Source organism: Pestalotiopsis fici, assembly GCF_000516985.1.
Source record: "Pestalotiopsis fici W106-1 unplaced genomic scaffold PFICI_Scf_1, whole genome shotgun sequence".
In the NCBI taxonomy this organism is placed as follows: Eukaryota; Fungi; Ascomycota; class Sordariomycetes; order Amphisphaeriales; family Sporocadaceae; genus Pestalotiopsis; species Pestalotiopsis fici.
Window position 1 is genome coordinate 665,003 of NW_006917091.1, and position 26,739 is coordinate 691,741.

Consider the following 26,739-nt stretch of genomic DNA (forward strand, 5'->3'; position numbering starts at 1 on the left):
GCTCCGCCCAAAAGTCGCCAACACCGGAAGATTGCAATTCTAGCTCAATTATCCATAACAACACTTATTTTCTTCATCAACCTGTCTTTCACACTCTATTCAATCCTCGGTTACTCTGTTGATAACATCTACGGGTAGTATTTCCAAGGAGACTGCGGCAAAATTGACCAGTACAACACGGTCCTCCACTTAGTTATCAATGTCATCTCGACAGTTTTACTCAGCTCAAGCAATTATTGCTCACAGATCCTAATTGCGCCAACAAGGGCGGATGTTGACGCGGCTCATTCGAAAGGTCAATGGCTGGACATTGGGATCCAAAGTTTTCGAAACTGGCGTAGCGTGGCAATATGGAGAAAAGTCACCTGGGTGCTTCTCATGACGAGCTCAATTTTGCTCCATCTGATGTGGGTACCGAGATTTCCATGAGACCTCTGATTGTATTGACAAATGCTAGCTGGAACTCTGCAGTGTTCATGGCCGTTCCTGTCAGCATCTACACCGTCGGAGTCGTAACAAGTGACTTTGCAATTGACACCCAACCATGGGATTTCACTACCGTGGAAAGTGAAGAGACCTGGAAACACGATCTTGGCTTGAATCTTCAAATGATACGGGATAATTATACTCGAGTAGATCGACTCGATCGGCATGACTGCATCCAACGCTACGTCAACAGCCGATCTGGAGTCAACGATGTCATTCTTGTGTCGTCCAACACGACCATGGCAGACGGGCGATCAACCATGCATCGCAATTCAACCAACGAGAACACCTCGCTCCTGGATATATTTGTGACACTAAGCTATGCCTCTTGGCCGCTGTTCAACGTATGGATTTGCGACGACAGATTGAACTTGCAATACACGACAAGCACTTGTACATGGAAGACGGCGCAACCTCATGTCCATTACTGGAATTGGATCAGCACCCCAGTATCGTCTGTAGATACAACTAACCAGTATCATTACGAAATTGATTACTGCCTCAGTCTAGGCGACGACAGCTCCGAAATGGATGACAAATGCGCATTGCGATTTTATTTACCCTGATGTCCTACTCGGGGTCTGTATACTCAACCTGCTCAAATGTGCTTGCTTCATCTATACAGCAATATTACATCGAAATGATAGTCAGCATACACTAGGGAGCGGTACGTCTGACACTCGGCCAATCAATAAATGGAACCGACTGAGATGGTTTGGGGGCCTCTGGAGCATGACCTGCCGATTGTGGGCCAAGATCAAGGCACCAGAAGAGATCACATACACTAAAGCTTCCATGATCACGATAGGCGACTATATTTCAAGCGCCCTCGAGCATCAGGATCTTCACACTGCGGGTCTTGACCTGTCCACCAGAAAAGATTTTGATCGTCCGTGGCGGGTCGACCCGAGAACTGAGTTTATTCCACCTAGAAGGTTTACCTTCATCGACGTTCTCAGTAGACGAAAGTGGGTCGTTACGTATGTATTGTAAGTAGCATGTCTCGAAGAATTAAAATATCAGCTCACTGACGAAATTTCTGCAGGATGTGTCTTTTGGTTCTTCCATTCTATGCCCTCTTGGGAGTGATCCTCTATGAGCACCGCAAGATTGGTATGCCGATTGACTTGCCTTCGCTATGGGCAGAGGGAATCGGCGTGTTCCAAAACTACGCCTATTTCCCGTCATTCTCCTCCGAGGATTCGGGGGGTACCAATGGGCCATTTCATGCACGAAGATTCCACATGGCAGCTCTATTCGCCAACATACCACAACTTTTCATCAGTGGAGGCTATGTGATCTTGAACAACCTGCTCACGACCATATCCATCACAGACGAGTGGAACACTTTTATCCACCGCCGTCAGCCTTTGCGTGTGTCGCAGCCAAAGGGCAGTCAACGCTCCAGCTATTTTTTGTCGTTGCCTTTTCATTATGCAATAGGTCTTATTACGTGGTCTGGTGTGACACATTGGCTGGTATCGAGGAGTCTTTTCGTTGTGGAAAGCAATGAGTTTGCGAGCCCGGACTTTGTTCACTTCGATAATCAGGACAGCGCTGTCGTTGGTCACTCCGCAATGGGTATCATCCTCACAACGATAGCGGTCTCATTAACATTGTTTGTACCAATCGTCATAAGCTTCAGGAATTTTGAAGCACCGAAAAGTAAAGAAAACAATGATTGGATCGGTCGGGAAGCAGCTAGATATCCCATGCCTCTGACCTCAACCTGCAGTGCAGGTATCAGTGCAGCGTGCCATCGACACGAGCAGGATCTTGACGCACACCTTTTGCCAATCACATGGGGTTTTGTAGAAGACGACCCAGAATCGCAACAAGAGGAACTCCGCGGCAGGTTTTGCTTCACAACGGCACGTGATGTGCAGTGGCCGGAGAGATATGTACGCCAGAATGCGCCAAGTTTTCAAGAAACGCCAGCGGGGGTATGACACTGAGAGATCAAGCAGTACCGGAGTATGATGCACTTTAAATATATTGTTCCAATTGCGTAGAAGAGTTGCGTCTTGAAGTATGTAGGCAGGCATAAACAATCGTTACAATCCCGAAATCAAGGTCCTCAGAGCAAAGGATACATGTTGTTTATAAGCGTCCGAAAATCAAAATTAGTATCGTGACCGCTGTATATCGTTTCTTATTATTCACAGGGAAATCGTTTCGTACAGAATGCGGCGAGTGCAAGCTGTAAAGAATATTTCATGGAAACTAATTTAGTGTTTTCCCTGTTACCTCTTGCTATCATTACAAATAGCTTTGAAAATGTGCAAGGTGAAAAACATGATGATCTCTGGGTTCATGACGTTTCTTGTCAAGTATTCTAAAGGAATGTCGATAGTATATACGATTACACGAGATCAGTATTAGGCTTATTATAATCTGGTGCTATGGCGTTGTTGTGGCTGTGCGTTGATTGTCCAACCACCGACTTGTTGGTTCCAATGTTGGTGGGTTCAATGTTAGCTAGCGGTCTTTTGATGGGGCCCGTGCTTTCCATCCCTCCTTGCCCGCAGCAGTGACGAACGACGACCTCTAGGTGGGTCCCATCATCCTGGCCGACCGATAGTGGTGGTGGGCAAGTGAGTGAGTGAATGAGCTCCTAAACCAGCAGCAACCCAAGCCAGGCCTGGGGGTGAGCTTCTCTCCAAGATAACTTTTATTAGCGACAAGGCACCAGCTTTTTCCTCTACAAGGCGATCGCACCCTTTCACCCATCGAGGCGCCGTCCATTATCGACTCACCCTTTTGCCGCTACGACTCCTGATCAATTGCCATTTCAACCAGAAGCTCATCCACCGCTCCCAGCCCCAGTAGCCATGTCGGCGACACCCGCTCCGCCCGAGGATCAGGCGCGGCTGCTTGAGGATGCCTTGATTGCGGTGCGCCAGCAGACTGTGCTCATGCGCAAATGTCTGGATACCCCAGGAAAGCTCATGGATGCGCTCAAGTGCTGGTATGCTGCCTTCCCTATCTTCCCTATGCGCTGTATCTTCCCGCCGGGCGGAATGCTAATGTGAACCTGCGCCGCAGCTCGACCCTGGTATCAGAGCTTCGAACGAGCAGTTTGGGACCCAAGCAGTACTACGAGCTTTACATGTCCGTCTTTGATGCTTTGCGATATCTGTCTGTCCACCTCCGCGAGAACCACCCACACAACCACCTTGCCGATCTCTACGAGCTTGTCCAATATGCTGGCAACATCATTCCCCGCCTGTACCTCATGATTACCGTAGGCACTGCCTACATGGCGATTCCCGAGGCTCCGGTCAAGGAGCTCATGAAAGATATGATGGACATGAGCAGAGGAGTCCAGCACCCGATTCGTGGCCTTTTCTTGAGGTACTATCTGTCTGGCCAAGCAAGAGACTACCTTCCGACCGGCGAGGGTGACGGACCCGAGGGCAACCTACAAGACTCCATCAGCTTTGTCTTGACCAACTTTGTCGAGATGAACAAGCTCTGGGTGCGACTTCAACACCAAGGCCACTCGAGAGATCGAGAACAGCGAACGCGCGAGCGCAGAGAGTTGCAGCTCTTGGTGGGTAGCAACATTGTCCGGCTGAGCCAATTGGTAGATCTCGAGACCTACAGCAATGGCATTCTTGGACCTTTGCTCGAGCAGGTCGTCCAATGCCGTGATGTCCTAGCTCAAGAGTACCTTTTGGAAATCATTACCCAGGTCTTCCCTGACGAATTCCATTTACATACTCTGGATCAGTTCTTGGCTGCAGTGTCCCGGCTCAACCCCCATGTGAATGTCAAGGCCATTGTGATTGGTCTAATGGACCGCCTCTCGGCATATGCTGAGCGCGAGTCTCAGGCAGAGGCAAGCGACGATCGCGGCAAGTTGGAGGAAGAGGCTTTGGCAGAACTGCTTGAGAAGATTCGACTCGGAAAGGAGCAGCAAGAGACAAAGCCACCGGCCGCAGAACCTTCGGAAGATACCAATGGCGATGAGCCTCAAAATGGCGATAGCTCAGAAGCACCAGCCAGTGAGAGCTCTGAGACAGCCCCCGAGGCAGCGCCGTCCGTCGCCGAGACAGAGTCTACCGCTGTAGAAACAGACGGAGAGCAAGCTGCAACGTCCCCAAAGAAGGAGCGTGGCATTCCAAAGGATGTCAAATTGTACGAGATCTTTTTCGAGCAGGTCAACAACCTCGTGGCAGTACAGCACCTTGCCATACAGGACACCATTGCTCTATTGGTATCTTTGACGAATTTGGCCCTGAATATTTACCCCAATCGCCTGGACTATGTAGATCAGATCCTCGAATACGCAAACCGCAAAGTCCGAGAGCATGCAAACAGCGCTGATCTACACTCGCCGCCTGCGCAACAAAGCCTGTTGGCTCTGCTACAGGCACCTCTCAAGAGATACGTTTCCATCTTTACAGCACTATCACTTCCGACATACGTGCCATTGTTCCAGTCGCAAACCTACCCAACCCGCAGGGCAGTAGCTGGCGAGGTTGCAAGAACGCTACTACGAGATCATACTCTCATCTCTACTCCATCTCAGCTAGAAAATGTTCTAGAGATTCTAAAAGTCCTCGTCAAGGAGGGTTCTCAGCCGCCAGCTGGCTATCCCGGTGGCCCACAACGGCGGGTTGTGGAAACCGATGAAACGATTGAGGAGCAGGGCTGGCTTGCACGACTCGTTCACCTGGTGCAAAGCGACGACAATGATACCCAGTTTAAGCTGCTGCAAATGGTGCGCAAATCGTATGCTGAAGGTGGTGAGCGCATCCGTACAACCACACCGCCAATCATTACAGCTGGCATGAAGCTGGCTAGAAAGTTCAAGGCTCGAGAGCACTATGATGACAATTGGGAGACACAGTCGTCTGCTCTCTTCAAGTTTATGCATTCCGCCATATCAGCACTGTACGCCCGCGTAAATGGATCAGGAACGGCCGAGTTGGCCTTGCGACTGTTCACTGCCTGTGGACAAACTGCCGATATTGTTGGTTTTGAGGAGGTGGCCTATGAGTTCTTTGCCCAAGCCTTTACCGTCTACGAAGAAGCGATTAGCGACTCCAAGGCCCAGTTCCAAGCAGTCTGTGTGGTCGCCAGCGCCCTCCACCAGACGAGAAACTTTGGCCGTGAAAACTACGACACTCTTATTACCAAGTGTGCCCTCCATGGCAGCAAGCTGTTGCGCAAGCCCGATCAGTGCCGTGCTGTCTACCTTGCCAGTCATCTTTGGTGGGCCACGCCTATTGCAGCCACCGAGGAGTCAGAGGAGGGACTTTACCGCGATGGAAAGCGTGTGCTGGAGTGTCTGCAGAGAGCGCTGCGGGTAGCCGATAGCTGCATGGAACAAGCTGCTTCTATTGAACTCTTTGTCGAGATCCTAGACCGTTATGCATACTATTTCGAGCAGCAAAACGAGTCGGTAAGTTGCAGTCACAGATCATCCATCATCACAAACGATGCGCGTCTAACTAGCGAATACAGGTTACCACAAAATACCTCAATGGTCTCATTGAGCTCATCCACTCGAATCTGAGCACAAACCAACAGGATTCAGCCAGCGTAGAGAGCAGCAAGAAGCACTTTAAGCAGACGCTAGACAATATAGCTAGCAGGGGATGGGAAGGTGTTGTGTTATACCCGCAGAAATGAGCAGCAGCACAAGGACATTGAGCGTTGGACAAGCTGGAATCGACGGGAACATTTGTACGTTTTTCATAACTGGCAGCTTCCCAACTTGACGAGGAATGAAAAAGGTGCAATTAGAGCACCATAAAGGCGAAGAATTGATGATTAATTCTTACTAAAACGGTCCAACTTTATAGCAAATGGACGCCGAAATGTACATAATCCTGGAAAAAAGAAGTCTTCATTATCAAATCACCGGGTTTATACCATCTTGTGTGTTACTGTCCCGGAGCGTACCTAACTTAGTACCAGGAGTTTGGTGGTGACATTCCAATTCATCCAACCATCGACCAAAGTGGAAGAAATATGTCTCGAAGTAAAAACACACCGCGTTTTTCCTTTTTCTTTATCATTCTTTGACCCAATCTGCCAGATACCTGTGCATTTCGTTTCTGACGTTTGCGGGTCTTTGACGATACTCACGGAACAAAGGAGCAGGTGTTACAACGCAGTCATCTCCCCAGGATGGTTCATCGGCAGGAGACAGGCATGTTTCCAATTTCTAGACAAGAATACCAACAGCTTCATCCTGCCGATAGACTTGACGCAGAAAGTATAAAACCCGACCAAGACCAAAACTGCTAGAACCATCTTTCCGTCTAAGCAAGTTCTCAGCTCCCACAAGTATTCGGTAAACAAAATCAAGACAGACGCCATGGTTGGTATACTCGGTAAACAAAAGAAGAACTCGGACCTCATTTTTGAGGATCCTCCCGATATCGCGGCTGCAATGGCCGAGAGTATTCATGTTGGCGCCCGGAGAAGGGGGGCCCAATTACTTGTCTCTCGCGCGACGAAAGCAGGCGATATTGAACGGGCTCAAGGAGGAGGATGAAGAGGAAGAGAAGAAGCAGAAGCAGAAAGAAGAAGAGGAAAAGAAGAAAAAGGAGGAAGAGGAAAAGAAGAAAAAGGAGGAGGAGGAAAAGAAGAAAAAAGAGGAAGAGGAGGAGGAAAAGAAGAAAAAAGAGGAAGAGGAGGAAGAGGAGAGGAAGAAACAAGAAGAGGAGAAAAAGCGACAGGAAGAAGAGAAAAAGAGAGAGGAGGAAAGAAGAAAGAAGGAAGAAGCAGAGAAACTAGCAAAACAAAACCCCGGCTTCACCTCAACACAATCCCAGCCCACCTTTCGCGTCGAGATACCCGTCCCCAAGCGCGACCCAGCCCGACTCGCCGGGCCCCCGGAACCAGGCACGACGCACACGCCGCGGACGATTCTCAACTCTCTCCTCCGGCAGACGATGGAGCGGGACGAGGAGCTCGAGCGCCGGCGCCTCCGAGCCGAGGCCGGCATCCCCGAGACCGAACCCATGCCGCCGCCCGGCCACGCCGCGTGGGAGGCGTACAAGCTGCGCGTGGGCTGGGTTTCCGATAACCCCTGGCCCGAGCCCAAGTGGTCGCGGTTGGATACCATCAAGATGCTTGCCGAGCGCGAGGCCGAGGCCCGGGCGCGGAGCAAGAAGAAGGGATCAGGAGGAGCCGCTGCTGGTGTGGATGAGTGGCCTATTGTCCTGGATTTGCCTTCTGTCACGACGCTGCGAACTGCCAAGGGTGGATGGCTTCAGAGTAGGGTTCCTGGCCTCTTTGGTGTCTCTACGCTGGGCCTGAACCGTTGCTGCTTCGTGCTTTTCATTGTTCTGTATCTTGTCCTCTCGATTTTTGTGGCTGAGCTGAGTTGGCAAGCATTCAGGCACTTTGTGCTTAAAAAAATATTGTAGCTGAATATAGATTATCATTCTCTTCCCATCTTATCCTGTAGCCAATGATATCCAGATACCATCCAGGAGCCAATAATTCCTACAATCGGCCGTGTTCAAATGCAGAAATCTCACATTTAAGCAAGTTGTAGGTGCTCATTGAAAACTGTTGACGTTAGACACGATATACCGTCGAGCATTTTACCACATAATGCATCATCACATGGGTATTAATTATGAGGACAGGTCAATATATCAGCAATTGTACATGACGGCAAACGTCAAATGGTGTTATATATCGTCGCCGAGTTCTACAAGAGACGCTTTTTCCCGCTCGCCACAACTCAGACGCAAGCACGCGCGACTCGAAATATGTAAAGTTGGGCAAAAGAAAATTCAAATTCAGCTTTGCCAGCTGACCACCAACGCCAAGCGATGCAATTTCAAAGACCTTTCGGTAAGAGAAAATAAACCAAAAAGAAGAAGAGAAATAGAGCGAGCTAGATAGGCTAGCAAAGGCGATGAAGGCCTTATGCATTCAAAGCTTCTGCAGCTGCTGAAAAGATGGTGGCCGTCTTGTTGACAAGAGAACGAGCCAGTTCAAAGTCGCGGGCATCGACAGCGTCGCGAATTGCAGGGAAGAAGGCCTCGTCGTAGCCTGACCACAGCTGTGGACCGAAAACAGTATGAACAAACTGTGTTCTGTTTGGAATCTAAAAGGGAGTGTTAGTAATAGAACTTGGCATCAAGTATCGAGGGCTACTCACTCCTCCGCCGAATTCGGTATCCAGGAGTCCAGTCTCGAACAGTGCCATTCTCGAGTTGTATTCGCATCTTCTTCGGCCAAGTCCACTTGGTTCCCAACCATTAGCACTGACAACTGCCTGCTGCCACTCCACTTCCCAAATGCCGAATTCGGCAACAGCTTCTTCAATTTCTTTGATAGAGTCCTTGAGAGCATTGAGATCAAGCTGAGACTTGTCATCTCGGTTGGCGCCGTTGTCTTCACACCATTTCCAGAGATCGCCGAGGTAACGGCCAAGAGAGAGGGCATATTGGTGGAGATCAAACGGAAGAATTGGTCGTTCGGCGAGTTCAACAATCAACAGACCCAACACCTGTCCCAATAGGCCGTGGTATACAAAATCTGGGTCTGCGACTTGGGACATCCAGTCAAAGTTGTCGTAATTTGAGTGGTAGGGAAACCTTGAGCCCTGGAAGCTGATATCGATAGAGCTGGTTCCGGCTATGTCCTGGAAAGCAACGTAGTCGCTACCTGCCCCTAGACCTTCAAGTTCGCCGCCACGAGCCTCCCAGAGTGCCTTGAGCGTCGCATTCTCCAGCGGATCGTATACACGCTCCAACACGCTGTACAAGAGCTTGTTAAAGACGGGGGATGCGGCTGCGTGAAATTCAGTTCCACTAATGGCCGTGTCGATGTTGATGTATGCAAAGGCGTTCTTCCGAAGGTATTCTAGATTATTCTCCACAAACTCGGTGCTGCCAATAAGATTGTACTCTTCAGCATCCCAACTCATGAATTCAATAGTTCGGGCGGGTCGCCAGCCTCGGGCAACAAGATCGCCAAAGACTCGGGCAACTTCCAGCATGACTGCAGTTCCTGATCCCGGATCAGTCGCGCCCCAGTTCCAAGCGTCCCGGTGGTTGCCGATAATGATGGACTTTTCCTTCTGCTCGATTCCAACAATCTTTCCGTAAATGTTCCAGATGGGCTGCTGCTCTATTTCATCTTGTTCATTCTTGAGCCGGACAATGGGCGATGAGGAGTTGCCACTCCACCAACTCTTCACTCCAGGCACACCGCCTTGCCACTCTTCCGGCAAAGCTTCACCGAATCCCTCGATTGATTGCAGTAACCTCTGGGCATCTCCCCAACTGATTGGTATGCTGGGAATTTGTACCAGACCTTTGGTTTGGGTTGTCTTCTCCCGCGGCTGACCCTTTTTACTTGCCCAGCCAGGAGTGAGCACATCACCCACCACCCAACTCATCAAGCTCACGGCACCACGTTGCACACCCTCGCGAGGCATAAACCATCCGGCAGGTGCAGGTTTTCCCAGGAGAAATCCGTCGTCGGCAGGATCGCTGTAGATGATACAGCCTGCAAAACCAGCCAACTCGGCCGCTTTAACCTTGAGAGCTCGATCACCCTGAGTTCCGTAGTAGCGCACAAGAGCAATGGCGCCTTTGGTGTCAATGCCACTGTCATGGAGACGCTTGAAATCCTCTCTGCTTCCATAGTTGGCATAGATTAGTGGGCCTCTCACATCACCAGACTTGGAGTGGCCGTGGAAGGTCAAGGTCGGTTTGCCTATAATGTTTTGCGGGACGTAGGGTCCATCTTGGAGTCCTGCATGCCATATCGCCTTTGAACCATCTTCCGACATGAGTTCGACTGCCCGCCCATCTTCCTTGGGATAGTTGAGATAGACATAGTATTCATCGACCGTCACATCTTCCAAGCCACTTCTCAAGAATGAGTTCCGCACATCCTCGGCCAGGGCATAGTCACCCTCTGTACCTGCTATGTGGGCATATTTGGTGACGTGTTTCAGGGTCTCTCGCATACGGCGAGGGTCCATGCTGTTTTGTATATGGTGTCGGACACTTTCTGGGTCGAACACCTGACCACCAATCCGCTGCGACATGCTCGTAAACAGGTCGCTCACAAAGACGAGGTACAAGAAGCCCAGCACCAAGAAAAGCGCCAGCAGTCTGCCTATGAGGAGCAGCGCCGCCGTGCTGTTGAGGTTGATGTTGCTGTGCCACCAAGACCTAGCGGGAGTTTCTGATGTGCCTCGTTCGCTGTCGGCCGGCGCAGTATTGGCACTGTCGCTCGCACGCGGGAGTCGCACCGTCAGCCGTGGAATGCGCCATCTCCATTTCGGCAGCGAGAGGGCGGCAATGCGCTTTCGCCACAGTGAGTTGGACCGAGAGCTCGATCCGTTCAAGGGGTCCTCGACTTCCAGCTCCTGCATCTCACGGCGCACCTGCGCATCTTCTGTGTCGTCGTCGTCATCGCTGTCGAGGGTCCACTCGGAATCTTCGTCATCGGTCTCAACGTGCGGCGGGCGGTAGCCAGCAGGTGTCCTCCGCTCGGATGCGGGATTCCGCGATGTCGTCAACAGCGACTGGGCTTCCCGCTCGGACTCGGGCCTGTCATCGATGGGCGACCGGGGCGGCGGTCCCCAGTCATTTCGAGATGAAGAGCCCTGGACTGCCTCGTCGTACGAAGGTATCGGCGGCGCCGGGATGTATTCGGACTTTTCGGAGGGCATGATTACGGCTGCTCAGTATGGTGCCACATTGGGAGCGATGTATTGATTGACCGGGAATTTATGATCGATTCGCTCAGGTATCGTTGAGCGAAGCCAGACTCGGGTGGAATAGTTTGCTTGATTACAAAGGAATTAGGAGAGAGAGAAGTGTGACATGTGGAAAGTCACCAGCTACGCAAGGTACCTTCTACCTAGGTAATGTAGGTAGGCAGGTAGGTGGGTAAGAATAGGTACAATGAGAGTATCGTCGGCAAATGGCGATGGTCTTTGCCAAGAATCAATTGTCTCCGAGCAATCGGGTCTAGAGCAAGAGAACAACGAGATTGAGACTCGAGAATAATTAAAAAGAATGGACTAGGAAAATGGTTGTCACAACCCTGGGCTACGGAAGGATACGATGGAAAGAGAAGAAGAGGCGAAGCAGCTGATGAAACCTGATGTGCACGTCTGTCTCCGTGATTGATGGGTCCAAAAGGCCAAGCAGGAGGGACTCGTAAGGGAGCCACTTGGCGCCGCGTAGAGGCACGGACGCCTGTACATACACAGCAGAAGATAGTGAGCTCAGCCCTTTTTAGGAGATCAATTAATGATGAGATATGGCCTGGCCTTTTTGGGGTTGGCGCTTTGGATAGCCTGAGTGCCCCAGTGGCCCCCCTTTGGTTCCCCCAAATCCCTGGTACTACAGAACACTGACAGAACATTGAACAGCACTCCCCTCCCTCCCACCCCCTTGACCCCGGGATTACCCTGTCCAAGTACGGGGTCGAGCACACGACATCTGAATTGGTTTCTGAATAGTGCATCACCAAAGGTTGAGCATTCTCTTTTCTATAGATTTAGGCGGTCGATTCTTGCTAGATAATTCCAGTCAGTCTCCTTTCTCCTGTCGCAGTAATTATGTCAGTTTGAAATCATGTCATTTCCGCCATGTCACTGAGTCGACAATTGGTATCAGTTCTTAGAACTATTCACACACTTATTCAAGATGGTGAGAAGTCTCAGTCAATTAACAATAGCTAATCACGAGCCATTGCCATTTATATACATGACCTACAATATTGGATGACAGAGATGAGTAGCTCACTACATCCGTGTGGTCATGAGGCTACAGTCTACACCAATACCGTACTGAATAGACTTTCAAAATACTCTCCATCGAACGAAAGTTCATGGCCGACTTTACCATGGCACATCCGAAGCTGGAAAGACTACGTATGGAGAGGCATAGAAACGTGGTTATATCAATCAATGCACATTTTGTCCTCCATTGTATGCTTTAGATGGTGACATCGTTCTTTGCTTCGTAATAGGCTCTGATCACGAAATTTTGTTTTCATAGTTTTCTTTTAATGGCCGACATTGCTCCTCCAGCTATGCATAAAGATATATCTTTATTCCCTCCTGCCTAGGCTGAATCCCCATCACAGTCAGACTCTTCCGAGGCAAATGGCTTGTACCGTTCCAAGCAAACTCAAGGTCGCAGTATGCCCCTAGCTTGACTGCGCTCCTCGATTTCCGTCTTTACACTTTCTGCTTGTAATCCCATTTGCGATCCCGTCTCGTTTGCTCCATCCTGTTCGTCTCCAGTATCAACGTCGCCGTCGACCTTGGTAGGCCCGGGAACCAGCGAGAGTTTACGTCTCAAGAGAGCAGCCAGCTCGTCGTCACCTCGTTTCTCGACGAGAGCGCCAATGCGTTTGAGTTCCTCGGCCGTGAAGCGGATTTGTTGTGTGGGTTTGGCCTGCCCTTTGGCTTTGGTGGACGAGTCAATAGATGGTTGTGTTTTCTTGATGGAGATACCAGTGCCGAGTGTCGACGGTGATGGAGGAGCTTGGGATGGTGTGGACATTGTGGAAAGCTCAGATGCCCAAGAAGCGAGAAGTGAATAACAAGAGCTCAATTATCGAAAACGCTTTAGAGAGTTTCTGTTTTCCGCGGCCTGGTGTTTGCCTGGGTATGTTCGTCTCTGAAGTGAGAAACATCGGTTGGCTTTGAGTTTCCTTACATGGCCAGAAGCAAATATCTCCGTTCGTAGGTTTTCTAATTCTCTGTTTCTTTGTTCGAGGAATATGACGAGTCAAGCTGTGGTGTTCTTGCAAATGGGGATTCCTTTGTTCTCATCATCTGGGGGAAGGTAAATGTATTGCGACGGAAAGTCTCCAGCAGATCCAAGCAATGAGCAGCCTTGATCAAACGCATAGAATTTGTCAAATGTTGATTTAATATATACAGACTATATTAGGAAAAAGTTCTTGCTTAGCATGTGGGTATCCCTAAAGGATTCAAATCAAATGTAACCCTCAAAGCTTTTCCCGCCCGTTCTATATTGGCAGCAGAAGTAAATGAAGGGGTATAACAAACGCCGGCCCAAAATGTGCGCTCGCAATACACGCAAATATTGTCTATAGCGGAGAATCAGGTAATCTTTCTCATCTCGATGTCGTCTTTTCCTGTTGCAGACGGCATCTCCACAACATTTTCCACATCCTCCTCCAACACGACGCAATCGTCAGATTCCTCTTGCTTCAATCGTGCTCGAATCAGGGGATCTTGTTCAAGCTCCTGCCATAACTCCAAATGCCACTCCTCGGCCGCGTCGCCGAGGGCCCTCTTCTTCCAGGGTGGCCATTGCCATAGTCCGCCCACAATGAGATTGCGCTTGACCGCCTTGAAGCCGAGCTCGAAGCATATCAAGATGGCCATTGTGACAATGAGAGTGAACCACCAAAGCGCATCGCCGCCAAACGTCTTTGTAAAACCATTGCGCACTGCATACGTGTTTACACCACGATTGTATACGGCCGAAAGAATAATGTTCCATAGCCACCAGCCAATAATGGTGATGGCAAAACCAACGAGTACGATTGCCGACTTGTGGTGCGTCTCGAGGATGCTATATTGCTGTCAGATCATGTTCAAGACACCATGGCTCAAGAGCGACTTACAAGAGTTTGTAGTTGATCCACAACACGCCGACGGAGAAGGCAAGTTCTCCTAGGGGGTAGAGATTATTATCTCCAACCATACCAAGGAAGCCTCCATAGCCTGCCCAAACCACAAACCAAACACCGACACCCTCCGAGGCAGCAGCAATCATCCAGGTCAGATATTTTCTCACATTCAGACCCATGTTGCGCTGGCCATACACATAGAGCTCGGGCACTGCGAGCAGAGTCTCTGCGCTGAGATCCTGTTCCCATATACCAGGGATGATGACAGCAAGGGAAGTAAAAAGAGTGTTGAAAACAGTCAAACTGGCACTTTCGTACAGAGATGTGCCTGTATACCCATTGTATCTTTGATACAATGCTGTAGGCAAGTAAAAGAACATTTCTTTCCAAAAGGTTGCCAGGACGAATTTGGCAGTACGTACGTAATTCCATCTGCCATGAACCAGAAGTAGCCTCTGGAGGAAGCGGAACTGCGCAATGGCATAGTCGGCGACACGGGCGGCTTGCAGACCCTCTTTCCCCGAGATTCCAACACCGACATGAGATGCAGAGATCATTGCTAGATCATTGGCACCGTCACCGATCGCGAGTGTCAAGGCGTCTGGCAGGCGGCTGCGGATCGCTTTCACAATCGTTGCCTTCTGGGATGGCGAAGCACGGCAGCAAATCACCGAGTCGATGGTGGGTATGAGAGTATAGAACAGTGCCTTTAGGGTTGTCGACTGTTCGACGACTCCTAAAGTATGCCCATCGATCACGACAACACTGTGCAGACAGCCCGCCTGAAGGTCCTCGACTATTCCGAGAATTTGGGACTCCAGGTCGCCCTTTGTAGAATCTAGAATGAAAATATCAGATCCAGGACGACAAATCCGTGCTGAATGGGCAATGTTAATGGCCGTTTCCCGTTTGTCGCCAGTCAACATCCAAATTTTGACATTGGCGCGGCGCAATTTCTCAATCGTCTCGGGAACTCCAACTTGCAGTTTGTCCTCGATTGCCGTGGCACCGACCAGATCTAATGATTGCTCAATCATTTCACCAGCGGCCTCAATCATGTCTTGGCGGTTGACGAGGCTAGTTGTGGCATCATTGTATATCTTCTTCCAGCCCTGGTACTCTTTATCCTGGATGAACTTTCTGGCGAAGAGGAGAGTGCGGAGACCCTCAGTAGCAAACTCGTCCAAGTGCTTGAAACATTTGGTGAAAACAGCAGAATCGTCATTGATGGACGGGTCATCCAGGAAATCAAATCTGTCGTCGGCAAGTGATGGTGGTGGCAAAGCACTTGGCAACGGCAAGGTCTTGGTAATATCGAAGGATACCGTACGAACGCCAAGCGAGGGCCTAGGTTTATCCTCCGAACGACGGATTTTCCAGCCCTCGACGGATCTGCTGCGTTCAATCGGCGGGCGCGTTCGGGAAGATTCAGCTCGAGGCTGACCTCCAATACTTTTCCGGGAAAGTGTCAAACTGGGACGACCGCCGAAGCTGTTGCGTGGTTCCAGTTGCTCACTTCGACGGAGCATCTCATGTTCCAAATCCGCACTTTTGCGAACCTCATTGACTTTCTGAAGCGCCAGATTGGCCAGCTTAAGACGTGGGAGAATCATGGAATCAGCTCCCTTGCAGATGAGACAAATTCGGCCGTCAGGGTACCTGACAATAATCGACATGCGTTTTCGCTTACTGCTGAATTCAATGACATCGAGGATCTCGTAAACCTCAGTTCTCTCATCGCCGTCGTCCAGGGTGATTCTCAGGGAGACCGTTTGTGAAGACCGATGTATGACCAAGTAGCCGAGTTCTTGAGCAGCTCTCACAAGCGCAAGTTCATCCGGAGACGATGCTTGAAAGTCAAGTTCTCCATCTCTGAGCTCTGGAAGACAAGTATGGCACAGTGCCATGCACAAAATATAATCTCGCGCTTTTCTAGCAAATGGAGCGGCGGGTCTTGTTCTGATAAAGTCCAAAAGATCATATGTGGTGACGTCGGGTTGCTGGCGATCTGGGCGGCCCGTAGATCTCCACTGTGAAGATGATCTCCGACCTTGCTGGGAAGATACATTCGTGATAGTTGCTTGAATCGGCGACGTTACAGTAATTGTGACTGGTGAAGCCAGAGGCGGGTAGTCTTCTTCCTCTTCCTCTGGTATGAGTCGCGTAACCTCTCGGGACTTTCTGGTGGCAGGTATAGCTGCACTCATCTGGACTTCGGTAGCGGCTTTGGAGCTGGGACGATCTGGTTGCAGATCCATTTCATGCAGCCATGATGTGCCGGCAATACTGAGTTTTCGAAATTTCATGACGTTCTCCGTTAGTGTTCCCGTCTTGTCCGAGAAAACATAACTAATCTGGCCCAGGTTCTCCAGGATGGTGTTCGTATTACATCTAGCAGGCGTGTCCGTGGCTTCGTCGTACATCTCAATATCGCCATTGAGCATCAACATCTGTCCCAGCTTGACAATCTCCAGACTGACGTACAAGGCAAGCGGAATGACGTTGTTGAATTGAATCGCAAAGCCAATGATGATCTCCTTGAATGCCACGGTAGCATCCTGTAGATACCACGAGTTTGCTTCCGTCGACCTCCGCCAGATAATGTAACCCATGGAACACCCTACAGAGAGCACGATAACATAGAAAGCCAGGGTAATGACAATCTTGTTGGTTATCTTTTCGATGGCTGGCTTCTTTGCTTTGGGGTGCTGATTTGCATTCATCCGGATCTTGCATTCTTCGCCAGTATTGATGACAATGCCTAGCACAGACTTTGTATTTCGAATGGTGCTGCCTCGGTACACAACCTCATTGAGAGTCAAGGGGAGGGTTTTGCCCTCCACAGTGACTCTGCCATCAAATCGGTACAAATCCGGGTTTGGGTCTTCCAGGACAAATTCAGCCTCGACGTCGTGCAATGCCTGAATGGAACCACAGTCCTTGAACGCGGAGAGTGACTCCTTGCTCTTCAGATTTGTTTCTCCGTCGAGCGCCATAGTGTCTACATAGGCGATGCCATTCTCTCCAGTAGATCTTAGGAGCACGACATCAGCCGGCACTTCATCGTCTCGGCACAGCTTCACAACGTCTCCTACTTTGACATCTCGCCAATGCACCTTATTCCACTGAAGGTCATGGTCTTCGAACTCGTTGAACTGATCTTGTCCCTCCTGTTCCACCGTTTCGGAATTGTCAGTTGCCGGTGTGCGCGCGGCGCGACGCCAGTGAAACCAAGAGCGTGATGCTGGGCGCAATGTCGCTGGTGGACGTGGCTTGCCCAGCACAGTCGTGATGTTGGCATTTTCAATCTTGTCCAGTCTGTGCCTCTTGTAGTCGTCGTAACCTTCCTTGAATACAGTCAAGGCCACGAAGAATAGCAACGGGAGAATTGTCGTGTAGCTGCCCGTAGTACTTAAGCCGGGGATAGTTTGCGGTATTCCGACACACAGGAAGTAAAAGTTTGCCAGTCTCGTGAATTGAAATAGCAGCTGCTTGGGAAGGAAGTTGTAGACATTGTACCGAGAGGTCCGAATCGTGTTTGAGATGAAGTGACCATCCCGACGCTCATCGACCAGCGGCGCGTCAGCTCCGATCCGTAACGGCACATGGCGACCATCTTTGGAGGGTTTGAGTGGTTTCTGTCGAAGTATTCCTTCGATCACGTATCTCTTATACCAATCCAACACTTTTGCATCCACCCTGGCACGGGCAGCATCGTGTCGTCGGCGGATTCGGCTGCGGGTGGTGAAAATCAAACTTCCCTTCTCGGTTCCGTCCTCTTGCTTGACATCAGTATCGGCAGGGCCCATCATGCGCTTTTATATAGGCAATTGACCGCATGACAACCAGATCCAAAATCGAGCATGTCCAGAGGTTCGAGCAGCCTTTTCTGCGAGTTGTCTGGGGGCGATTCAGGCGTCAGAGCAGGGCGGGTCAGTTCGGGTCGCTTGGCTCTGCATTTACGAGGAGAAGCTTATGGGTACCGTAGTAGCCAATTCGAACGAAACAAGCGAGTGTGGATTTTGCGGCCCTTGCGCAGGGCGATTGAGGAAGACGGTCGGTCACTTGGCAGTGCTCAAGATATTACAAGCGAATGGACGATGACTTCAAAGAGTCCTCAAAGTGGAAGACACAAACTCGACAACACAGTTTAGAATAAGGCCGTGGTTCCCCATCCAGACCGATCGTTGATGACCAAAACTTCTGTCACGTCCCCCCCCAAAGATTCTAACTTCTGCCCCCCCGTCGGGTCAGATCCACGAGCCATTGCGGGAAAACCGGGCTTGGCGGGTCGCTGAAACCCCTGTAGGATGCAGTGAGTGGTGGGGTTTATGGCTGGACCAGGCTCGATGCGCCGGAATTAGTGGGAAATGTCAATTAAGATCCCGGTGTCAACACACGTGGTTGGCTGATTTGATGCAAGATTGCGTCGTGAGCCCCGCCTTGATGCAGCCCAGCTTTTCCGTCTTGTTGTTCCTTGATTCATTCAGTCGATAATACGGCCGTCGGCCACTGAGTACAAATCAATAACACACCTTTCATGTCCGGGGTTACCATGAGATGAGAACGCTCTGAATAGTTTGATTTACTCAAAATACGGTTACACTTTCCTATGGAACAATGGTTTCCCCTCGTCTCACCGCCACATGTTACCCAAAAAAGACACTTGGCCCTTATAGATCGGAAGTTTAAGCTATCAAAGTGTTGATCTGTCAAGACGCGTTTATTAGACTTTCCCTGCTGCATTTGAAATAAATAAGCACATGAAAACGACATCTTACAACGCACACGGAATACAGATTGAGGCATGCATGTAATTACCAGCCCGAATCTTATTAGCATTTGTAATGTTGCCGTTCATGCAGCCAAAGGTTATCCAAACGATAACAAGACTTGGCGTGTCGAAGTGCTACTTGCAAAATAAACACTGATAGCATGTCAATGAACACCAACTGTAACTACATACATAATCTTACGCTCTGAGGGTTGCCCAATACAATTCGGAGTAACAGTTTGTTCATCGTGCTGAAGCCTCCATCCGCCTATCGCTAGCATCCGCACGAAGTTCGTTCAGGGGAAGCTAATGTTATACATCCATCCATACATACAGGCTGCAAGGAAATGTCCTCACATGTAATCGCTGGCCAATACATGAAATATAATCATTTCTATTTCCAGAACCTTAAGTGCCAATGAGACGTGTGCTAAAGCGCTTGTCTCATGTCTCATTCATGGATGATTAGGTTAACAAGGCTACACCCGGGCAGTTAACACCTTGCTTTTAGCTGCTAATCACGGAACTATTCCGGCGTTGAGGGAGCGTCGATCCCCTATACCATAGTATTGTTACAGTGGTGTAGGAGTAGCTTTGTCCAGATCTGCAACTCTTAATTGAGCCGTCCCAAGGGTGCTGTCAAGGGTGGTGGTATTCATGCTCAGGGCCGTCTTTTTGAGTATAAACATTTGCAGTCCTTTCAAGAATAAATGATCAAGTATACAATCAGATATCGGTATCCTTTGATCGATGTTCTTTCCCGTTGTTCAAAACTAAAACCAATATTACAATAAGTGAGACGTGAAAAATACCGAGTAATAAAGTTCAATGTTCAATGGCTGCCACTAAATTGGCCTGAAATTCTGACGGTTTGAAAAAAAAAAACAAAGAGACAACCTTTTTGAAGGGGGAGAGTGATCGTGGCTTGGCACGGAAATGTACAGTAGGTGGGTAGGTACTCTTAGCGCCACAGTCAGCTGCAGCCACAGTGGTGCCTTGGTAATGCTGGGACCCCTTCAACCCTCCGTCTGATAACGATAGCTGCTCCTCGAGTCCAGATCATCTTGAAACAACCTCGACCAACTCGAGCAGCGGGCAGAGTTGTCTCCGTGCCCTGCCCTGCATGCCTCCAGAATCGCCGGACGTCCCCATCGAGTCCCAGCGTGACTCTGCTGCTCCTACTGCACCTATTCAAAAGCAACCTGATCATGCCACCAGCATGAGCGAACCCACGGCAAAGCAGCCCGAAGCCATCGTGCCGACCAAAAGCGAAGCGACTACAGCAACGACCACTACCGAGGCGGATGGGCAACCCCTTTACCACTTCCAGTCTGTAGCTCAGGATGAATTGAAGGAGGCTGTCTCGCGGGCAGAGGATCCCGCCCCAGAGAATGCAAAGGCCCTGTCGTCTGGAGACTTGGTTGGTCTCGAGACCATAGCCGCAGAAGAGGCAGAAGAAAAGAAGCCCGAGCCGCCTGCCAAAGATGATCCGGCAGATAAAGGGAAGGGCCGCGAGATTGCCACTCAGCTGACAGATGAGAGACTGGAGGATTCAGTCGCCACGTTGAAGCCACGGAAGCCTCAGTACCTGACGATCGAAACGCCTGCTTTTGTTGATCCTACACCGCCAACTCCATCCGCCTCACAACCGCCGTCCAGATCAAGCTCGGCCAGATCCAAGGGCCATGGCCCCGAGCCGTCCCCAACTCGTTCCGACGTTGCCTATGACGATCGGAGATATGCCAGCGAGGATGAGCAGGAGGGCAATTCTAGGTCGGAGATTCAGAGCATCATGGAGCAATTCCCAGAGGAAGGAGGCGGTCCAGACGTGGAGGAAGTCATGAGCCCACGACTAGAGATTGCCTCCCCATTCTTTGGAAATCCTTCGCCACAACACCCGCCCCGAAAATCAAGCCTGGAACCGCTCGGTTCTGGTTTCGTACAACAAATCCAGGAGATGCAAGGCTTGCGGATCTCCACGTCTTCCCCAACCAGCATGAAATCGAAACCGAAAGAGCGCGACAGTGATGATCAGGGACCCCCCGTCCCACCCAAGGATAGTGTGGACGAGACAGCTTCCGGCGAACCTCAGTCGCCTGCAGCAACTATGCACAGGCCGCCACCTCCCGAGCCCGAACCCGAGCCTGCCCTTCCTTTTGATTTCCACCGGTTTCTTGAACAACTGAAGAACAAGAAGGCTGACCCTGTCGCGAGATATTTAAAGTCCTTTTTGCAGGAGTTTGCCAAACGACAGTGGATGGTCCATGAGCAGGTCAAGATCATTAGCGATTTCTTGGCCTTTATTGCCAACAAGATGGCTCAGTGTGAGGTTTGGAGAGAAGTATCAGATGCTGAGTTTGACAATGCACGTGAGGGCATGGAGAAGCTTGTAATGAACAGACTATACACTCAGACGTTCTCTCCAGCTATACCACCACCACAGCCAATCCCGGGTTCCAAGTCTAGAAGGCGTGGCGACAAGGTCATGGGACCGGGTCGCAGAGGCCAGCACCAGGAAGACGTGGAACGCGACGAGATTCTTACGCAAAAGATTAATATTTATGGCTGGGTACGAGAGGAACACCTCGATATCCCTCCCACGAGTGATAGCGGCAAGCGTTTTCTTACACTTGCACAACAAGGTATGTCGTGTGATACAGGGTTTGATGTTTAGTTATCTAACGAGCTCAGAACTCCTCAAGATACGGTCTTACAGAGCACCTAGAGACAAGATCATTTGTGTTCTCAATTGCTGCAAAGTCATCTTTGGTGAGAATTGTCTATACCTTCCTCCAAGACATGCTACTTACACGCTCAGGCCTACTCAAAAATGCGAAATCGGACTCTTCCGCCGATTCCTTCATGCCTCTATTGATTTATGTCGTCCTTCAAAGCAACCCTGATCATCTCGTCTCTAATGTGCAGTATATACTGCGGTTTAGAAACCAGGAAAAGCTGGGCGGCGAAGCTGGCTACTATCTATCATCACTCGTAAGCATAGCAAGAAGATCGACTTACAGCCTTGGACTAACAAATAATAGATGGGTGCTATACAATTCATTGAAAACATGGACCGTACTTCGCTCACAATTACTGATGAGGATTTCGAGAAACATGTAGAGAATGCAGTATCTGTCATTGCCGAGAAACATCGCCATGCCGAAACATCACCCCGGCAGGAGCATTATTCTGAAAAGACTGGCCTGCACTCTCCCGGTGAATCATCGTCAACTCGCCCATCGCTGGATGTGGACTCTACCGGCACACCACGTCGGTCGCTGTCTTCGGACCAGGGCGACGAGAATGCTCCCATAACTGGACTCCTTCGTTCCATACAAAAACCTCTTTCTACTATAGGACGCATGTTCTCAGATGAGCCGAGTAGCTCAGGACCAAGTCACTCGCCCGCACGAACACCACAGCCAGATGGTACGCCGAGACTATCGCCACGGCATAGTTCAGATGGTCGACCTTCGCGAGAAACCCGACAGCAGCTCTCGGCACAGGAGGCAGCCGCTAGGCAAGCAAGTGCTGAAGTTGCCGAAGCTCAACGACTTCATAGAGCTGAGCACAATAATGTTGTGGAAACTCTAGCAGGCATGTTCCCTGATCTGGATCGTGACATCATTAGTGATGTGGTCTACCAGAAAGAGGGCAGGTGAGTTTCTTTCCCCCTCATACTATAATTAAATGTCAATACCGTGCTAATACGTGTTCCAGAGTTGGTCAAGCTGTCGATGCATGTCTGGCCTTGAGTTCATAACAGTCTCAAATGGGGAAATGATCTTTCGTGTTATGCATTAGCGGAGCGATGGTGCATCAGTTTAGGGGTTCGCCGTTTGCGGGAGTGTAGCAGGTGATCTAGCTCCACGTCATGATGGCATTTGTACGAATCATTATACCCCGAATGCTATTTAATTCAATCCAAATATAATACTCTGCTACCTTTGGGGGGGGAAAGAAGAATCAACACCTAAGCAAAGAACTACATTGACATGTGAAAATATAGGCATGTTGATCTTTCTGGTCTGTAGTAATGCACTTGTCCAACGAGATTGTGCCTGTCATGTCGCAGACCCATATATTGGGGGTGAACAAGAACTACGTTGTAGCACTAGGAACTATAAAGAGGGTGGCTAGAACTAAACTATATGTACAATGAACTGTTTTTTTTTGTTCCAAATCGAGCACAAGGGCATTGTTGATAGTGGTTCTCACACAATGCCACAATGCCTTGTGACCAATCCTGCTGATGAAGTACATATAAGCCACAGTGGCTTATCTTTCTGTTCCATTGGGACTCGACACACATGGACAAGAATCAGCTTCCATTCACGATCGGTTCCAGCCACTACCTCGGAATCATACACTACTGACCAACATGTATAGTCCTACCTCTGCCAACCAACCCCGGCGGCATCGTCAACTACGGCCAGGTGTATGTTCGAAACGTCGGGTTTCATTCCGCTGTCCGAATCCAGAATGCGATACTCCGTTCTGGCCAGTGATTCTGCTGCCCAATGCCGAATGCAAAGCGATATCGCTGGAGGATGTAGCGGAGGAGGAGGAATGCTCCCTAGGTCTACCCAAAGATCTTTCCACGTTGCCCCGTATCACGTGCCCCACTCAATCACTCCCCGATGCTGATATTGACAGTTACTGTACAGCCCGGAGCTCGATGAGAAGCGCGTTCTTGCGGTTCCGAAAGGTCTACGGTGAAGAATCTGTAGAATGGAAGAGGGTACTTGGTGAGTTTACTATCCAGTGTATGCTTCATCAGGAGACTTTGTCAAAGTGTACCTTTGACCCGTTCCAGATCATGAATGCCAATCATGTCAGTCTCGTGGCGCAGGTCGAGACGGATTGCAAAATGTGGTTCCGCCGGCATCTGGGGGATGACCAGACGAGGCTCTGGTGGGAGCAGGTGGAGGAGCTGGGTTGGTGGCTGGTCCACCACGATTGTAAAGAGACTCCGATGCGTGAGGGGCCTGATGACATTGTCTCTGAAGGCCGCGTCGCCTTTCGAGATCCTTTTTCTGATAGTCGGCGTGGCTCGTCCAGTACTGACGGCGGTTCTTTTTCATCGAGTGTCGACGATCCCTTCGCCGACTTCTGAAAGTCCACTTCTCTCTGGTATCTAGATAGGTATGTGTCATTATGCCGGCGTTCTTGTAAGAGATCATGAAGACAGGTTCTTCAATGGGCATATTGCGTGAGGTAAGTCATGAATTAGATTAGACATGTAATGGAATATAGGCTAATTTGGCTCTCATCACCATTGATTGCACTACGTGATACAGCTATATCATCCAGGATAAAGATAACTACATAGTCTAAATACCTGATGGGAGATGTGATATATGAGTGAATGACCATGTCTCGGGAACATTTTGATTCGATTATATAACAGCAGTATTCATTGCCATGAACTTGCCGTCTGCTATGCTGGTAGTTCACTACCATCTTCACGAGCTAACTGACGCTTGTACAGAATGATTTATGCATCCATGTTCAAATGCGTCAATTAGGTAGACTCATTCGTCTTTCCATACATATCCGGAAATGCAGGCTTTGTTTGCGACCCGTAAGGAATAATCCGTACCATGTGCCGCCGCTCGCCGTCCTTGAAATCCGGAACCGCAGTATGAGCAGCACTCCGTTGATCCCATACAACGACGGAGCCCTTCTCCCATCTTACACGACAACTAAAGTCGAGGCTTTTGATATGATCGTTCAAAAACTTGAGTAGGGTATCCGACTCCTCGGGCAGCATGCCCTCGATCCTGCGCGCAATTGTCGGGTTGACAAATAGCGAAGGCTTGCCCGTCACGGGATGCCGGATCACGAGGGGATGAGTTGTCGATACGGCTTCACGCAAGGCCCGCTCGGTTCCCACCCTGGCAACTTCTCCCACAGATGCCGAGGTGTGAAAGAGGCTCAGGGGCGCAAGAAGGCTTTTAAAGGTTGGCGAGAGGGCCTCGTATGCTGCCGTGAGGCTGGTAAAGGCCGTATCGCCACCGCCGGACGCGGGCATCTCGAGAACCCAGAAGAAGGTGGTTGAGGGTACGTTGCGGGTAAAAGTCTGGTCAATGTGCCACAGGTCGTAGGATGTACGTGGACCGAGGAGTGTCCTCAAGTTTCCTCTGCATAGTGTGAGATTTTTTCAGTTACTTCTTGTAGTTGAAGTATTCTGGTAGGCTTACGCATTCTCGTCGGCAAATACAACATGGAACTCGGGTCCCGTGCCTTCAGGGTACCCCATAGTTGGATGCTGGTAGGCAAGCCTCTGTTTAGTACAGTTCTTTCAGAATGTCACCATCGCTTTTAGGTACCTGATGTAATGGCCCATAGTGCTTGGCTATCTCAAGTTGCCTCTCGAATCCAATATCGGCAAAGTCTTGGTCTCTCTGCATTTCATCTCGTAAACAACAGCTCCTTTGCTTAGTGATGGTGTGCATGACTCACAAAGACGAGGACTCCTCTTTCTGCGGCGAACAGAGCGATCTCACTAAGTCTCACAATGAGTATTTTGTAATGCTTGGACAATAGTTCATTTACACCTCGAGGTGCGAAAAGTCTCACACTCTATAAATATAGGCGAAAGCGACACTTGTCATGCTGTGGTGTGAACAATAAAATGGATATACTCGCGTACTCTAATCCCTCTTGAGAGAGCTTACTGAGCTGGATTCCTCTCAGCTCAGTGCCGATGCGAGGCGTAATATTCGTTACTTCCACATCTGGTCTAAGCAGGTGAGGTTTTGCCGGATCGGCGCGAGTACCCGGCTCATTACCCTCAAATGGCGGGACATCTATTGTTGCAGCGTAGCCATCCGGTCGGGTGGGTAGATATGCTGGGTATAGTGGCTGCGATGATGTCTTGGCTGTAGGCATTGTGGCTAGTGATAGTGATGAATAGGGTACGTGATTGATGCGAAACTATATCGATAGACAGCTGGCTTGCGAGTGGCGCATCCAGTATGATGTGCTCTCATTCAATTCATGGTATTATATTCATCAACACGTAGAGCGCTCCCAAAGCAAGTGTCAGTTCGCACGCATCGGGTCCTTGTCCATCGGGTTCCACCCGACGGCAAAGGAGCATCTCAAAGACTTGGCGACTGGTATTGTCGAGATGCTATTCACTGATAAGTAGCGGCCATTGGTTAGTAGAAAACAAAGACCCCACAACAGACAATAACATCATCAACAGGGTATCACACGACATACATACATTCATGGGGATTTTGGCGAATCACAGAATACTGAATTCGTGCATTATTTTGACAATCTGGAACCGTGTGGTACCCAAGGATGAAAGGCACGCTAAATGGCATTTATGATTGTAGTATACCTGAAGATTTTCATCGCATGGCATGACTCGGGTGGTAGTCTACACATTTTATGTAAATATGTCTCGAGCACTTCAATGTTGCATTATCTCAAGGGTTGTGATCACGACATCGCCTTGAAAGATTATGTGTTTTCGGCAATTGTCCGGTATCATTACATTTAGATCGTAGGGTAGCAATACAGTGAAAGAATCAGGAAGAGAGAAGAGGCCTGACCAACAATACCCGTCAAGAGTCTATATGGCTTGATTTTGACATCTAGGGATCAATTGAGTGGTTGTCTGCTATTCCGATCTGTCTGTAGAGACTAAAGCTCTTCCAACATCCTCCCACGGCGACAATGTCGTTCCCAGATGATGCGTCGGCGCCCCAAGAACCATTGCCATCTAAACAATCGCAGTCATGGTTGGGGAGAATTCATCCTTACTTTAAAGATCCAGAGCATGTACTTGTCCTCAAACTTGACGCTTTCCTTTTAGTATGGGCATTCAGGTAAGTCAAAAGAACATC

At 49.7% G+C, this 26,739-nt stretch overlaps 10 protein-coding genes across 10 annotated transcripts; 6 read left to right on the plus strand and 4 right to left on the minus strand.

The window, feature by feature from the left end:
- Positions 1-350: 350 nt before the first annotated feature.
- On the plus strand, positions 351-1,052 carry PFICI_00212 (uncharacterized protein; the record flags this gene model as incomplete). The annotated part of the gene is made up of 1 exon (XM_007828793.1): positions 351-1,052. One exon carries the CDS (start codon positions 351-353, stop codon positions 1,050-1,052), a length of 702 nt encoding a protein of 233 aa, XP_007826984.1.
- Positions 1,053-1,218: 166 nt separating this feature from the next.
- On the plus strand, positions 1,219-2,435 carry PFICI_00213 (uncharacterized protein; the record flags this gene model as incomplete). Its single annotated transcript, XM_007828794.1, has 2 exons — positions 1,219-1,475; positions 1,532-2,435. 2 exons carry the CDS (start codon positions 1,219-1,221, stop codon positions 2,433-2,435), a joined length of 1,161 nt encoding a protein of 386 aa, XP_007826985.1.
- Positions 2,436-3,317: 882 nt separating this feature from the next.
- PFICI_00214 (uncharacterized protein) lies at positions 3,318-6,126 on the plus strand (the record flags this gene model as incomplete). Its single annotated transcript, XM_007828795.1, has 3 exons — positions 3,318-3,454; positions 3,532-5,896; positions 5,959-6,126. The coding sequence occupies 3 exons, from the start codon at positions 3,318-3,320 to the stop codon at positions 6,124-6,126; spliced, it is 2,670 nt and encodes an 889-aa protein (XP_007826986.1).
- A 782-nt stretch (positions 6,127-6,908) lies between these two features.
- On the plus strand, positions 6,909-7,874 carry PFICI_00215 (uncharacterized protein; the record flags this gene model as incomplete). Its single annotated transcript, XM_007828796.1, has 1 exon — positions 6,909-7,874. One exon carries the CDS (start codon positions 6,909-6,911, stop codon positions 7,872-7,874), a length of 966 nt encoding a protein of 321 aa, XP_007826987.1.
- Positions 7,875-8,383: 509 nt separating this feature from the next.
- Positions 8,384-11,152, minus strand: PFICI_00216 (uncharacterized protein; the record flags this gene model as incomplete). Its single annotated transcript, XM_007828797.1, has 2 exons — positions 8,384-8,566; positions 8,621-11,152. The coding sequence occupies 2 exons, from the start codon at positions 11,150-11,152 to the stop codon at positions 8,384-8,386; spliced, it is 2,715 nt and encodes a 904-aa protein (XP_007826988.1).
- A 1,471-nt stretch (positions 11,153-12,623) lies between these two features.
- On the minus strand, positions 12,624-13,001 carry PFICI_00217 (uncharacterized protein; the record flags this gene model as incomplete). The annotated part of the gene is made up of 1 exon (XM_007828798.1): positions 12,624-13,001. One exon carries the CDS (start codon positions 12,999-13,001, stop codon positions 12,624-12,626), a length of 378 nt encoding a protein of 125 aa, XP_007826989.1.
- Positions 13,002-13,567: 566 nt separating this feature from the next.
- PFICI_00218 (uncharacterized protein) lies at positions 13,568-17,912 on the minus strand (the record flags this gene model as incomplete). The annotated part of the gene is made up of 2 exons (XM_007828799.1): positions 13,568-14,045; positions 14,098-17,912. 2 exons carry the CDS (start codon positions 17,910-17,912, stop codon positions 13,568-13,570), a joined length of 4,293 nt encoding a protein of 1,430 aa, XP_007826990.1.
- Positions 17,913-20,000: 2,088 nt separating this feature from the next.
- On the plus strand, positions 20,001-22,640 carry PFICI_00219 (uncharacterized protein; the record flags this gene model as incomplete). The annotated part of the gene is made up of 5 exons (XM_007828800.1): positions 20,001-21,519; positions 21,569-21,646; positions 21,696-21,868; positions 21,919-22,535; positions 22,598-22,640. 5 exons carry the CDS (start codon positions 20,001-20,003, stop codon positions 22,638-22,640), a joined length of 2,430 nt encoding a protein of 809 aa, XP_007826991.1.
- A 618-nt stretch (positions 22,641-23,258) lies between these two features.
- Positions 23,259-23,993, plus strand: PFICI_00220 (uncharacterized protein; the record flags this gene model as incomplete). Its single annotated transcript, XM_007828801.1, has 1 exon — positions 23,259-23,993. One exon carries the CDS (start codon positions 23,259-23,261, stop codon positions 23,991-23,993), a length of 735 nt encoding a protein of 244 aa, XP_007826992.1.
- Positions 23,994-24,401: 408 nt separating this feature from the next.
- On the minus strand, positions 24,402-25,771 carry PFICI_00221 (uncharacterized protein; the record flags this gene model as incomplete). The annotated part of the gene is made up of 5 exons (XM_007828802.1): positions 24,402-25,020; positions 25,081-25,148; positions 25,210-25,284; positions 25,343-25,385; positions 25,533-25,771. The coding sequence occupies 5 exons, from the start codon at positions 25,769-25,771 to the stop codon at positions 24,402-24,404; spliced, it is 1,044 nt and encodes a 347-aa protein (XP_007826993.1).
- Positions 25,772-26,739: the final 968 nt, after the last annotated feature.